The following is a 16598-nucleotide window of genomic DNA, read 5'->3' as shown; positions in this document are numbered from 1 at the left end:
ACTGCTCAGTAAACATTAAACCTCTATGACCAGCTACAGTTTAAAATACTTAGCTCTTCGCTTAAAAGCCCTGTGAGTTTCTGCCTCTCCTCTCCTGATTAGTTTTCTTTTAATGCATGATATTGATTCACCACTATCAGAATTTTGCTAGCATTTCTAACTACAAAATAACTTCAGTTTGAGTTTGAAAGAATAACAGAAGCTCTTTTTCAATAAAGAAAATGATGCAAACAGATCCTCTTCAAGGAAGGAGGAAAGGGAGAATTTTTCTCAAAACTAAAGCTGATCGATACCAAATTATAAAAGTATTACTATTATTAAAGGGAGCCTGAAAACGCACATGGACTATAGTGATGAGTTTGATGACCATTTTAATACCTGCAAATCACAGGATTTCATGTGAAGAGAATTTCAGGGGGAGAACATGTCATAAGTAAATTTCCCCATGATTGAACGAGAAGATGAATTAACTTTGCAATGTGAAAACTGTTTCGGGCTTTGCTTGGTAATTTTGCTAGAAAATGCAAGACACCTGATACTGTTACCTATGTTCACTTAATCAAGTGCAATCATTACTTTTATACTGAAACTGAGCACTTGGAATTACAAACTCGATGAATGAGAACTGAAGATGTGCTTACCACGGGTTGTAATGGGGCACCGGGCATCATGGCATTGGCTAGTTGCATTTGCTGGGCCAACATGGCCATGTTCTTCTGCTGAATCAAGTTATTGCGCCCATTTATCTCCAATTGGGTTTTTAAGTGTGGGGGTGGATGAAGATATTTGCAGTTCTCCCTGGAGCAACGACCCTAAAAGACAAAAAGCAGAAAATATCATTTAAAAAAGATTAGACCAGTAAATCTTAAAAAATAAAGATAATGCAAACCTACCACCTGGATCTACCGTGGGTTTCTAGCACATTGCACTATACATACCCACTTACCATACATTTAGAATAAGTAATGAATTCACCCAAATGCACTATCCAAATGAGGTGTTAAGACATTCCAAAAAAGTCTTAAAGCTTAAAGAATTTCCCTTCTTTTAATATTAGCACTAATATTTCTAGTTCTAAGTTTAAAAATCTACAAACTTCCAGTGTAATCTTAAAATAAAGAATATGCAATGAAGAATATTAGCTCCTTCCAAATCTCCTGGTTAACTTTAATGAACCCAAAAGAATCACGAAGTTTTAGCATCTATTTTTACTTGTATTGAGTTCTAAGGAAATGAACTTAGAGGATTCGAGGCACACTGTATCTTCAGTTAAGCACCTTTACAAGTATCACTTTACAAGTATTAACAAATAAAATTAATTACTACTAAGCTTACAAACCCATGTATTAGGAAATTTACAGGTGAAAAAAGAAAATGCCCATATGTTCCCCCTGTACATAAAGATTAGTAAGTATAATGAAACATTGGTGAAAATGTAGCCTTTAACCTTTCAAAGATAAATCTAGTCTCCATTGACCAAGAGGTATAAATAGACATACATATCCTCCAAAAGATATATAACGCAAAATGGAGGAACAAAATGTTAGTAAAAATTAAGAAATATGAATATACCCTTTCTTTTGCGACAGTTCTTTTCATCAAAAATATATATTAAAGTCTGCAATATGAAATAATATAAAAGGGATTTAGTTCATATTGTTTCAATACTATCATCGTTCTACTGTTTCCATATTATTTCAATATGTTCTCAAGCCTTTATAGTAAAAGGTCTCATCAACTATAATCCTGACAACTTCTTTCACTGATAGATCTAATTAGAACTGCTTGGGAGGGTCAAAGGAAGATTCAACTGAAGCATCAATCACTTTCCTGAGCTTTCTTTGATTTTTCTAAGAAAAATCCATCTGCCATAACTTGACCTCATACTGTAAACTGACTCAGCATGCTTACATTTTTGATAAAAATCTTGTCACAACCCTAATTTGAAAGATCTATTTCTGGCTTGTTTTGATTCAGGTTTTTAGGAATAAGTTTCTGTAAAGGGCTAATCTCATAGGATACTGCCTTTCATTTTGCCTTTCATTTATGTAATAAAGCATCGCTAATAATACTTTAAATCCGAAGGTAGCATAAGACAGTAGTTGATACCAAGGAACTGATAGGTCCTAAGACCTAGGTGAGAGGCCTAGGTCTCCCATCAGCAGCAGGAACTGCAAACAAAACTTAAGTCTCAGGCCTTGTATCCATGTTGAAATCGCTATAGGACCTACACCACATGTTTATTATGAAAATCAGAGGACATAATGTATATGTCATGCCCTTGGCACTGCATGGCACTCTATGGGCAAGGTAAAGGTCAGGAGCTGCTATTTGCGACCACCCCCACCCTTTTAATCGTATATTTAACAAAAAAAGACCAAAATATTGGCATGAAGGTAATTTTTGTAAAATCCCTTAGTTATGCCTATTGATATGTTCATAAAGTAACATTTATATATTTGTGACTTACTCCATATGAAATCATGCTTGCTATCTGTTGAGATCATTAACATGCTATTAGCTTGAAAGCATCTGGATAGAAAGTAACTTGTACTAAAAAAAACAACACAAAAGAAAACCCAAAGAATGCCTGGCCATGCAAATAAGCTCCTGGCTAACATGGGATGCAATCTCAGGGTTACCCAGTTGAAGTATCCTAGAGAAAACCTGCTTTTTTCAGGGCAAAGAACAATTTGGCTCTAAGTGAAACTCTGGTTGCCAGTAACTTCACATCATAATTCTTACTAATATTAGATCTATTTAAGTGAAATAAGCAAGGTTATAGCCCCCATCTCCCACCCCAGGACTCTGTTACTGTCAATTCATTCTGATCAGTTTCTATAGCTCCACAAATAGCACAGAGATAGCCCTCGGCCTTGAACTAGGCCTGGCCAACACCAACACCTAAACTCTTCATCTGAGTGCTTCCCGTCACATGCACCACCCAGTCCCTCCTCCCCAGGAACACAGCTCAGACTGGAATCATGAAGACAAATCGTATTGTCCTATATACATTCTGTGTCAGATCACATCAGACCTTTCAAGAGATGCTGAGACCTTTGGTTTTCGATTTGTATTTGCCACACTTAGGAAAAATACCATTCTAATTTCTTACAAACGCTACCTTTCTATACACGTCTTGATTTGACTGCGCTGAAGCTTCCCTTTCAAAAAGCTCTGTTCCTAAGAATCAAGAGGATATCTGGTGAAAAAACAGGCAGACAAGCAGGCCTCTTCCACACAGTCTTTGGTGACAGACCTGCGGGGGGAGCCCAGGGAGCTGCATTGTCACAGTATTCCAGGTTAGCTTGATAGAGAAAAAAACACTACAAAAACACAATTCTGCAAAGCCACGTGAATTTTTCATTGACGTGTGGGGGAAAAAAAAACCAGAGTGGCCTCCGCAGTTTATGTTAGATAAACTCAGCTTCCTAGGGAGTTCAGATCGTGTTTTATGCTGACTATGCAGCTGAATAATTGTGGTTTGACAAATAAAAAGGTCAAGAAAAGGTTAGAATAAACATCCTCTTCTAGAGGACTGCCTAAAACTCTGGAGAGAATCACAGCAATATACCTCTCATGAAGAATTAAGGAGAACACACCCCTGGTACCTCTCCAAGTCTGTCCAGTCTGCACCTGAGTTCCCAGCACCGTACCTCGGTACCCATTGGCAAAATCAATGAATGGACACTTCTTAATAAATCCTTAAAGGTGACTTCTACTCCAACTCCATTCTGGAGACAATGAAAATAGTAGAACAAAAACTAACTCTAATACCAAACTTTGATTCAGAGCTGTACTAAGTTACTGATGCTTTTATTCAGAGGCCAGTAACTTGAACACCCAATAAAGTTCGCCATAATAAAGGGAGAAGGGGTAATAGAAGTTTTCCTTTCGTTTGGTTTTTGGTTATTTTTTTGTTTTTGTTTTTTTTTTTAGTTTCAGCAGGGATTAAACTGGATTTTTGTAGTTTCAATGTATTTGGTGTTCTAAAACCTATACAGTGACATTCTAAAAATCTAATTATGAAAATTCTGCTGGTATCTAGCACTCACACATGCAAATCTGTGTAAATGAACTGTGTTCTAAATCATCCAGAGATTTCACCCCAAGAGACAGTAAATCAAGCTGCTAGGATTAATGCTAAAATACAAAGTAGTTTTTATTCCTTTTTGATGGCTCTATGGTGTTTCACTTACTGCTTTATGACTGTACATTTTATCCTACACAGCTTGGTTTTTAAGAGCAGAATAGCAGCTGTGTTATTTATTTGCTGTATGACCAGATAGGAGCTAAGTGCTCTGAGTGGCCATACCTTTGGTCGAATAGTAACACCCCTACTGATTTCACTGGTGATGTGTAAGGGTTGAGCAGGATAGTGGGCCAACTGCATACATGGCTCCCGCTGTAACAGGCTGTCAAGAAGCTAGTAACAAACAGCAGTTGCCTAGTTTAGCACTAGCTCTGTTAAAAGTACTTAAAATAATGCAAAAGGCAAAACCCAGGGACAATGCCTGTCAGTCATTAATAATGCAAGCTGGGTCCTTAATTATCACTCTGTATTTGCCACACCCACTACGGAAAATACCGGTCTGATACATTTCTTACAGTGTTACATTGCCTTGGTTTGCTTTTGTTGATTGCACTGACATTTATTGTCAATGAGCTTCCCAGATGACTGGCAGGCCACTCTATAGGGTCTATACCATAAATATCTTCCATGCCACTCAAAGTGGCTTTTTACAGGTTCACTGAACACAGATTTCAAAGACATAGTTGTAAGGTACATATTATATATTTTAAGGGAATGGAGGAAGTTCAGTAAAGTATCAATTCAGACTAAGTCTATTTTTCTCCAGTAATTTTTCTACATCTTTAAAAATAATCTTTCCGAAAAAGTCAAAATTTTCCCTGTGTCGTCTTAAAAGCCTCTCTGAGACCAATCATGGTCATTCAAGAGATCAACTCATCAAGTCTTTAATTTCTGAAGTTATAAACTGTTCAACTGTGAATTTAAGGGTTTTCTCATTAGCTTATGAAATGGGCATGGGTTTGTGATTTATAACAAAGGAAAATGTATGTTTAGATTAAATGTGTGAACTTCAAAATAGGCACCTGGTTAATTTTTAAACATTGTAGTTTGATAAAGTACACTTTTACAATTTAATTTTTTTTTATTTGAGAGAGAGAAAGAGAGAGAAAATGAGTAGAGGGGAAGGACAGAGGGAGAGGAAGAAGGAGGCTCCCCACTGAGCAGGGAGCCAGAGGATGTGGGGCTCAATCCTAGGACCCTGGGATCATGACCTGAGCTGAAGGCAGATGCTTAACCAACTGAGCCACCCAGGTGTCCCAGTGAAATGTACTTTTAAATAACTCATAGTAAGAACATATATAGTACATACCTAAAAATGATGTGTATGTATATACACTATATATGTATATAGTGAGATATAAATTATAAATAAATTATAAATAATTTTATATTATATATTTTTATATATTTATATAATTTTAAATAACTCATAGTAAGAGCATATAGTACATACCTAAAAATGATGTGTATGTATATACACTATATATGTATATAGTGAGATATAAATTATAAATAAATTATAAATAATTTTATATTATATATTTTTATATATTTATATAATTTTAAATAACTCATAGTAAGAACATATAGTACATACCTAAAAATGATGTGTATGTATATACAGTATATATGCATATAGTGAGATGTAAATTACAGAATAAAGATAAAATTGAATTTAACTATAGATGACAATTTAGAGATATGATGAAATTGTTTCTTAGCTATTTTTAATATTTATTTAAGAACTAACAATCAAAAATGAAATGTCTTACTTAGAAGTCAGTGAAACTTAATAAAACAAAAGAATCAAAATTCTATTTGAAAACTAGAAAAACTAATCTCCCATTGTTAGCTATAATTCTTCTATCTAAAATAAAAGGCACACTGTGACTTAAGAGTTCAGAATATAAAAAGAAAAGACATCTTGTTAAGCTGCCAAATGGTAACTATGTGGTAGAATTAAAATTACTGGGTCATATTTAGGTAGATTCTGGAAATAAAGGGGCAATGAAAAACTCATAGGGGTACCAGTTTATACTCATGGGTCTTTTCCAATTTTCACTAGAAATACTGGTTTTCAGGAAAAACTGTTCAAATTGCAACCATTTATTTCAATTGTTAAAACAAAATCCATATTTCCTTTGGGACGACTCAGATACACAAATGTTTTTGAAGCACTTTCTGGCGATACTCATTGCTCAGATACTGGGCAGAAACTCTGTCAAAGGAATTTGGTAGCTTCCTATTGAAAATTCTTACTTTTCATTTTTTCAGCTAAGTTGATAGAAATAGCTCACAAAATTTTTGCCAAAGGGGAAAAAATTGGCAGTCAAGAAATAACATTTCATGCATTTCCAAAATTGTATCTTATGGCTTTACCACGCTAATTTATGATTTTCAATTCTAATACAAGGTGAATAAATTTACATAGGTAGAATATCTACTTTAAAATCACAAGCATCTTGTGGTAGGAAATTTATGGCAGTTTAAAACATGATTAACTTTTAGAAAACGGTACATGCATGTAAACATGCATGCACACCTGTACAGACTCACTGTTTTCCTTTGGGTGGAGAGGAGCTTGATTAACTCTAGAAATTATAGTTTATGGGCTTGCAAATATTGAAAATACATTAATTGTACCTAACACACAGGATATTGTTGTTCCTGAATGTGTATTTCTTTACACCCTATCTGTTTCCCTAAAGGACTTGCTCCAGCTTACAAGAACACATGCATCCTAAAAGGCAGCTCAAGCTTTCTCAATCTCAGCACTCTTGACATTTTGGGCCTTACAGGGCTTTGCGGTGGAGCTGTTCTGTCCACTGTAGGATGTTTAGCAGCATGCCTGGCTTGCTAAACGGCTGCAGCACTCCTGTCCTCAGTTATGACAATGAAAATTGTCTCTCGGTATTGCCCCAGGTCTCTAGGGGTGAGGGGGGAGGCAAAATCATCTCCAGTTGGCAGTCAACTGCTGCTTTATACCTAATGGAATTTAATAGGGGCTGTATTAGTCCGCTTTGCTTGTCACAACAAACCACCACAGACTGAGTGTTTTAAACAACAGGATTTTATTCCTCTGTTTCTGGTAAAAGTGCTTTCTGGCTTGCAGACGGCTACCTTCCTGCTATTCCTCATGCGGCCTTTCCTCTGGGAGGAGAGAAAGTTTATAGAGAAGTTTGTTCCACAGAGTCTCTGATAAGGATGCTAATCTTATCAGATCCCGGTCCTGCTCTTGTGACTTTGACCTTAGTTATTTCCTTAGAAGTTCCATCTTCAAATATATCCATACAGGAAACAGGGCTTCAACATAAGAATTTTAGGGGGACAACAACGTTCAGTCTCTGAAAGGGGCACACAATTAAAAACTGTCAACCCAAAGTTATTTGTAATTAGCTTTAAGTGTTTTCATACAACACTTAAATGTCTGGCAATTTCCTCAAACATAAGATAATAGATTTGTCCTATAAAACCTGACTCAAAAAGAGTGGGCTCCTTCTAGTTTTGCTAGATTCTAATAGCTACAGCTTCTAAAAATTTCCAAGGTACGAATACGTGAGCTTCAATGCTGATTTTTTTCTTATTTGAAATTAAAACAAATAAAGACTGTGGTATATAAAAAAGTAAATAATTAAATTCCAAAATCATACTAATAGCTCCATCCACCTGTTAACCAGAATACTGGATATGGTGACTTTAAGAGTAAGGAAATTTTTTTGGTTTTACTTCCCTATGGAAAATTTTTATCAGAATAAGGAAAAGTGAGACATATACTCCTACTTTGGAAAAGAAGCTACTGAGAAAGGCTAATTAAGTAGCCAGAGAACCCAGAAAAATGATGAAAGGCTTCTGACCACCGCCTGAAATTGCAGTAAACCCAAGGCATAATGTTGTTTTTAGTCATACGCAAATGTATACATGTATATGTAAGTAATTATACACACACACACACACACACATATATTCATCCCAGTTATGTACCTATTTCTAAGAGCAACATATGTATTATAAACTTAGATTCCGCTTGTGTTGCAAATTTAAGAAACCTAGAATATAAGACTTAAAATTTACATTTCATGCTTTATTTGGAAAAACACATACTTACAGAAAGCTATAGAATAAAACCCCAGAGAACAGTGAACTATCATTTGGTATAAATCCCTAATGTAGTAGAACAGATATATTCTTTTTTTTTTTTTCCCCTTAGAAAATCTCCATGGGGATTTCACTGATTTTATGCTATTGTTTTGTTGTATTGTGTTTTATAAACAGTGTATTATACTATTTAGTAAATATATATAGTATATATACTCTTAATAAGCCAGTACCATGTATTTCCTATATTTTAATATAATAAATATAAAATATTCACATGTTAACAGTATTTTTTCTATTTTCTCTTTATTCTCAAATATTATATAGCCCTTTAACTCAGACAACAAAATAGGAATTTTGTTGATGATTTTGCCCCCTGTACCTATTTCAGAGTTTTACCATGTGGAAAAGCAAGAAGATATTCTTTAAACCAAACATTACTTTTCCTGTTTTAATTTCCTCATTGGATTTTCAGGCAATACCAGCAACAAATGCTTAGCATTCTCACAGAATATGAAGGAAGGAGTCAATCCTTTTATTTTGGTGGGCATTTTATACTCTCAAGTTTTCCAAACTTAAATGAAGCAAATACAGTAACACTAATTAATACTAAAAGCTTAACTTTTTAGGTGTAAATTACTATATATTCATCCAATCAACATATGGCCATATGCTTAGAGCTTAGAGGTCAATACAAGAGCTGGGAAATTTTTCTCCTATCAGTGAGAGAAAAGAGCAGAAATTTATGAATGTATTTTTATTGAAATAGTCTCAATTTCTTAAATTATATTACACCAGATACAAAATATTTTCAAATGAAACACAACAGAAGGCCAATTTAGATTTTTCCTTTTCTTGATTCCATAAAAAGTTCATATCCACACAAACACTATGGCTCGGCAATGATTGAGACTGCCAGGAAAAGAAAGAAATACACAAACCCAGGTGCATACACACAATCTGTTGAGCGCAAATTTATAATTGTACCACGGCCTGAAGAACGTAAAAGACCCTGTTTGACTGGGGTTAAACGTCTTCTCATCAAAGTCTAACGTGATCTTAACCTACCAATTTTAGGTTTAGACGTTTCTAGCTAGTATTCAAAGGCTGTTCGAGGCACTATTTCATAGAACATTCCGAAGTGAGATGATGAAGATTCTTGGACATTAAAACCAATAGTGACATTTACAATATCCCAAAATATCCTCAACACTGACGCAAACCCAACGCACTCTAACTCAAACATCGGGATACTATGACTTTTTTCCCAGAGAACTTGGGAGCTTTAATTGCACAATTCCCATTAATCATCTTGAACGTGGCATAACTGAAACTCTACACATCTCGAGCAGCATTATGTAATGCATGAGAGTCTGAGGGGGTGGAGAAAGGGAAAAAGGCAACAAATCACACACATTCTTGTTACAAAAATACCACTCCTTTCTCCAGCAGCTTTTGTCTGTGAGAGCTCCCATATACATACAATTGTGAAAGCAACAGCTGTATCAGCACACTTTTACCTGACAGTCCTCTGAAGAAATTTCAGCTTCTTCAGTGAGGGCCCACAAGGATCTTAGGCTAAGAAATGTTTGCAATCGGATGCTATAAGAAGAAATGGGCTCACCTTTTAGCGACTCCCACCCATGGCCTCTCCTCCACCCCAAAGAATCCCACAGAAGTGTGTAGCCTACTGTATGAAGTTTTAGTGAAGGGTTTAATTGGCTCCTACTGCCTGTCCCTATTCCAGTCTCCCTGTGCTCCCAACATGGGTCTGACCAACATCCCTGAGTCAAACCAGAGTCTCCATGACCTTGTGAAAGCCCAGTGACATTTGGTAAGTGCCAGCATCATTAAACAGTCCAACATTTCTTGGCTGCTTTTTTATGGCATCATAAAATTGGAAATGCCAGGTCACTATGTTTCTATTATTTTTTCAACTGCTTCATTATTTTTTTGGTACAGCCACTGTCAGACTTCTAAACTGTTGGTGGCAGAAACACTTCTTAAGTTTTATGGAATCCAAATCAGACACTGTTCGATCTTGGCTAATAATTAAAAACCCCAGCATTGACTTAATAAAATTTAGCGCTCTATTTGGAGCGCATGCCTTTCAATTGAGAAATATCAAAAGTTTTAAAAATAGTACCCGATTCATCATCATCCCATTATTAGGTGGATTACCACATGACTATAGCTATTATATTCTTAAGGATTTCCTGAGGGTAAAAAGAAGGTATAGGTCTTAAGTCAAATGCATTTAATTTTCTTCCTTAACAATCTTTTGGAAGACTTGTTTGAGCAGTCCTTTACAGTTCCTAGGGCACTGGCAATGCAAAAGCATTCCATCTTTATATACCGCTCCAAAGGTATGTGGGGAGGAAGAGCTGGTAGGGGTGTGGAGAAGGGGCTGCTTGTCCAAGGGCACATAACCAAACCAAGGCAGTCTAACTATGGAGCTGATGCTCTTCAGCACGATGCTAGAGAGATGCATTCGAGCTGATGATCACTGTCACATTCTCAAGTATGTATGTACATATGTACGTACGTATGTACATATGTTTTTCTAATCATTACCCACACTAAAACATAGATAACTTTAACCAGAATAGGTCAGGGCCAGATGAACACTTCCATCTCTGTTGAGTTCTACAAAGGAAAATATGTTTCACAATATAAACAACTGATTTCGGAGAAGACTCATCCACATAGTATTTCCAAAGTGTAATGGAAAACATTAGATTCTCTTTCAAATTTCAGCTTATCTGCTGTTCATTTTTTTTTTTTGCCTTCAATGGGACTTCTAATGTAGGGTCAACAGTAGAAAATAACTGAACACCAGACAAGTTAAAATTCTGCTTAACACTACCCACTTCAGCAAGACATCCAGTGAGGCAAGAGGTTCTTGGATTATCTATGGACTCCCCTAACTGGCCTCTGTGATTTGGATACAACACAAATGGATTTCTGGATATATCAAATGGATATACTAATGGATACAGGATATATGACAAATACAGAAAAGGTGATTTTATATAGGGAAAAAAAAGAATATATATATTCTTTAGATACATAAATATATATTTACTTATATATTGTAAGTGTACATATAAGTATATATGTATATATAAAAGTACATTTATATAAACATATATGTGTATACATATTCTTTACATATATAAAATCTTTATATATATAAAATGAAAAATAGAAGGGATATAGAGAGGATGGCCAGTTTTAAGGGATAAGTCTTTTATTCAGCAAGAGAAAAGAAACTAAAAAAATCAAAGAGGTAAAACATCTTGATGATGTGAGCTCAAGATTAATAACACTGTTACCCTGTATATATATGAGGCATTTGCTCTGTTTGTACCTTCTAGATACACATACCTACAAATAGAGATGACCCTATTTTTAACATACCTAAAGAAAGATTTATTATTACTGATGATAAACTTAAAAGAATAATGCTATGCAGTATTTTTCAAGTCCCATTTGGGTATTTCCATAGTAAATCTTTCAGCCAAGTCCACTCTCTGGGAGACTGTAAGCTACACATAGGATTAGTGCCTAGATAATTCTTTCAACTGTAACAAACGTCCAAAATTTTGTCTGCCAGTTACATGCAGAAATTACAACACTACACTACTTTCTAATATTTTAGAGACATCATCATCTTTGCCAAATCTCAAACACCTTTCCTTTTTTGTTTTTCATTCCGACTCCTCTATAAACCTCTGGGATTCCCTAACTGAAATCAAATGTGGTCGCTTGCTGACCTCACAGACCTGACCTCAAGTCCAGCCATTAAATGCTACCTCTTCCCATAAACAACAATGACAGAGCAGGAAGAAAAGGTGAGGCGACAAAGGTCCTTACCACTGCTGACCACTGTCTCCTTCAGACAGATCAACTTTGTACTTGAACAAAATGTGCTCAATGACACTGGCTCTGTTCCTGTGGGGAAAGCACTCCCTCCCAACCCCCACGTCCCCATGACAATTTGCTAAAATTGTGCACAGCCATCAGCCCTCTCTCAGACTTCAGGCTGCAGTGAGGAGAAAGACAATTGGCTCAGGAGCCCAGAACACGTCTCTATTGGATGCTGACTGCAGCAGCATAGGCAGTAAGGGTGAAAAAAAAATCTCCTGAAAAAAGAAAAAAGAGCCGTATCACAACACAGGCCATTTGAGCCTGTCTCTTTCTTTCACCCCATCCCTACCCCACTGGCTCTCTAAGGCAGGTCCCCAAATACCTAAAGAAAGAACACTCGACAAAAGCTATTACAAATAATCACTGGAAATGAAATAAGTATTTGGAGCAAGAATTTGGAGAAAGAATTCATGTTTCTAGTATCCTCCAGTAGCTTTTTGAGAAAGGATCCACGTTCACAATAAACAAACAAGTAAAACTAGATGTGAATTATGCAAACCTTACAAACATCTATGAGAAGGCTCTTTTTAAGGCAGAAGGGTACTGAAGTCATCACTTAAACAGAGGCACTTGAAAAAACTAAATCATCACAAGGTTACTCTGTCCTAAAAGGCAATCAGAGGCTGCAGAGCGTATTCTTAAGTGTTTATTTAAGAGGAAAAGTATGGAGATGTTGGGCCTCACAAGAACGCCAGCCATGGCAACACTGTTTCTTAATAAGCCAGAATGTGGAATGTACGAGGGAAAGCACAGGCTGCTGTCACCTGATGTTTTTCTCTGGCTATCATTACCAACAACATTTAGGCTGAAGGCCCCATCAGCTAAACACCACGGTTGAGCGCGGCGAGTAAAGCAACATATGCATGAATTTTACTCCCTACCTCTGGCTAAAGCAAGTGGTTGTGAGTAGCGATTGTGGTTTACCTTCCTTGGTACTGCGTGCCTGCTTCTCTCCTGAGAGAGTCACTCGGTTTTACTGTGCCTTGTTCATACATCTTCCCTCCATTCCCCTTGCCTCCAGGAGGCAGCGTCATGTCTCACACTCATGCCCAGCCGGTGGGCAGGGTCAACAACCCCAATAACTGTTGCCCCAATAACTGTTTCAGAATAGGAAATATGTTGTCCAATAACGTTCTAGAACATTCTTTCTGCAACTTCTCCAGGACCTCTATCAACTCACATACTACAGTCCCATTTTCATCAGTTTTATTTCCCTTCTTCCCTAGTCTCCTTCCATAGGCACTTTTTTCAGGTAATTTCTTACTTCTGTCCCCAACCACATCTTTGTACTCTGCTCCAGCCACCCAGATAAGAGCTACGGTCTCTTGTTGGGTTTATCCACGTCCTCAGCTTGTAAGCTTCTCATATGCAGGCATCAGAGATCTGCACACAGGCCATAAAAAAGCAATTGAGCCCCAGCTCAATGGTTAACATCACATGAGCTGCCATCACAGAGTTGTTTGCTCGAATGCCAACTTCGATACTTACTAAGTAGTAAAATCTGGGGCTAATTATTCAACCTCACCAGACTTTGATTTCCTCTTCTATAAAAATGAAGGTAAGAATACCATCCTGGGGATGATGTAAGTATTAAAGGAAAGAATGCATACAGGCGCCTCAATTATGATCTGGTACTCAGTAAATGGACTTCCCTGGGCCTTTCTCACTTTCCTAAGCACATTCTTTACATCCCTGGGACCTCACAACCTCTGCTTCCTATTACTCAGTCCCACTTCTCTGGAAGAGCTTGAAAGCACCCTTTCTCCTCTTCCTTCAACCTCCCATTTTCCAGAGTCCTTCAGTACACCATGAAGTTCGAATCTCTTCTAATGAACTCATACTAAGCGTCTAAGTAGCCCAAGATAGCTATGTGCACGGTCCAGCACACACACACACACACACACACACACACAATGAAACAAAACAAAACAAAACAAAAAAACACCCATCCAGAGCCAAGGAGAGAGACATGGATTTGCTAGAGTTCTTGGCCCACTGGCTATGTGACTTTATGTAGGTCTCAGCTCCTAGCTCAACAGTACCTTCAGTTGTGACACTGCATCCAAGTAACGTAGTTCCTGAGTGGCTCTGAGGAAGCTTACTTGGTTCCCGGTAAGAGCCCAATAACGCTCATTTCTCTTCCCATTAGGAAAGGGGGCATCTGTATTTCAAAAGGAGTTGATAATAACAGGTAACCATTTTCTAAAGTTAAATTTAATTATGAGAGGTGACCCTTTCAAATGTCACCTTTTGGGGACATTTTCTCTCCCACTGTCCCTCCCTTCCTCCTCTTGACTTTCTTGCCAGAGAGAATGAGCTCACAGTAGTGAACTCAGCACCTGTCAAACTGTATTACAGGTAATTTCCACAAGTCTGTCTACTCCTCTAGATTAAGAACTTGTTAAAGACAGGGCTAAATCTAAGTTAGCAACCTAAGCATTTTTTAGTAAATGTCTGTAGAATGAATAAGCAATTTAAGAGACAGGAGGGCATTCCCAGTGTCCCAGCTATCACATCACTGTGATGATACCGTAAGGCCTAGGCCACTGGTCCTCAGCCATGGCTGCACGTTATAAATAATAAATTTCTAGACCCAGCATCTACCTCCAGAAATTCTGATTTCATTGATCTTGGCTGGATCCCAGGCAAGCTCTCAGATGATTCTAATGACTGCTTCTCTGAGGACCATTGGTTAGTCTATATATACCAACCCACATTCTCATTTACACATCAATCACAACTTTTTCCATAGTTCTTGCAAACGCAGTGTTTGCCAAGGACTCCAGGACAACTGCTAATGTCATCTGACTCTCCCTTAACTGATATTTCTATTTCTCACCTGTCTTTCTCACAGCTCCTTCCCTGTACAGTGGTGGAAAGGGTGCTCAAGGACAAGGACTACACAGAAAGAGCTATTACCTTCCGTTCCCTTGGGTCTCGGTGTCTCAGACCATAGCACCACCTGCTTCTGAATGCCTTGTTCATAGGATGCCAAAGAGCTCATGGGAAAAAGAGGGTCAAAGGACCCATGTCATCAAGGTACCCATGAGAGCCCTCAAGTATTTTTCTTATATACTCGACTTGGATGGTATTGTAAAGAAAGAGTGTATCAAAGATTTTGTGGCATTTTAGATATCTCATAACGGTTCCTATACAATTTAGTTTCACTCTCATCCACAGTGGGCCAGAGGTCTTGGGCGGCTCCTAAGTTATCTTTGCAGTACTGCTTTTATGACTCAATTATAAGTTACCTATGCTAAGGCTAAAATTTTCACAGCTGCAGTAAATGTTTATGGAGGTAAACTGGCATGTCATAAATTTTCAAATAAAGGAGATATGAGGTCTCCACAGGATTATTACCATTTGTTTTGAAAGACCATTACAATGGATAGAAACCTTACCCTAATGGTGACCTCCTCTAGCCCTGTTCAGGTGTAATTACAATGTCTGTCTTTAACTCTCACAATATTATCTATCATTTACCCTCAGGGAAATCTTAAGAAGTGATTCTTATTAGTCTCCTAGTACCAATGGGGAAACAGAAGCTTCAGAGGTTAATACCCCATGGAAGGTCCTACCTTTATGAAGTAATGAAGTTAGTACTAGACATGTCAGAGTCCCCATGCATCCCACTGATGGGTGGGCAGGATATGGGTGGTCTAAACAGTCTAGGGACTGGGGGCAACTTGAGTTTGTTGTCGCTGTTTGCTTGCAGATGCAACACAGGATTTTACTACAATCCTGAGAGAGAAATTGGAAATTGATAGGTCTCACCCTAGAAATTATCAAAAGGTAAACAGAAGGTTTCTTTTGTGTTTCTTGCAATAATACCAAAGCATACAAGTCCATGAGGTCCAAAAAAGCTAGATTTATATACAGAGAAGAAATACAGTGCATGCGCACAGACACATCTGTGCGGACACAGATGAAAGAGAAAACAGAACAACTGATTCATTGTCTCTTAATCAAACTGAAAAGGAAGCTAGAATATAGGCAGTGAATGGATGAAGAAAGAAGGGAGGGAAGGAAGGAAGGTAGAGAGAGGGAGGGAGGGGGCAGGGAGGAAAGGAGAGAACTGTTGCCTTGTCAATTATTGTCACGGGGTTGCCTAGAACATACTTCAACTTCAATCTTATTACCTTCTAAAATGACTCATTTATACGTTTATTCACCCACTATTTCTTGAGGCCTCTCATGTGCTCAGTGCTCTTGGGCAGTGGAGACAATAAACGGATCAGACATTATTTCATGAAGAGAAATAAGGCATGCTCCTGAATAACTAGAATATAAGGATAGAAAGCAAACAATGCTATAAGGACATTCAGATAAAGAAGTCTCATAATTCAAAGGAAAAAGAGAATGTTCCCACTTAGAAGAATCAGATAACAACTTTGAAGAAGAGGTAGAATTTAAACATGAAGAGTTACAAAAGATGCACAGGTAGAAAAATAGCATAGTTTGAAGCGAAAATGACAAATAA

General features: G+C 37.4%; 1 protein-coding gene across 30 annotated transcripts in view; it reads right to left on the bottom strand.

Moving 5' to 3' along the window:
* Positions 1-16598, bottom strand: part of MBNL1 (muscleblind like splicing regulator 1) — a 199373-nt gene that overhangs the window by 38798 nt on the left and 143977 nt on the right. For 29 of the 30 annotated variants that reach the window (XM_082743381.1, XM_082743387.1, XM_082743388.1 and 26 more), the window contains one exon: positions 642-812. In XM_082743381.1, the coding sequence (XP_082599507.1) occupies positions 642-812 (171 nt within the window). Of the gene's footprint in view, positions 1-641; positions 813-12064; positions 12084-16598 lie in introns of those variants that run through there. The other variant, XM_082743389.1, reaches the window with a different exon arrangement.

The sequence above is a fragment of the Mustela nivalis genome (assembly GCF_964662115.1).
Source record: "Mustela nivalis genome assembly, chromosome: 1".
Classification (NCBI taxonomy): Eukaryota; Metazoa; Chordata; class Mammalia; order Carnivora; family Mustelidae; genus Mustela; species Mustela nivalis.
The sequence above is the reverse complement of the archived record's forward strand: the minus strand, read 5'-3'. Positions and strand labels throughout refer to the sequence as shown.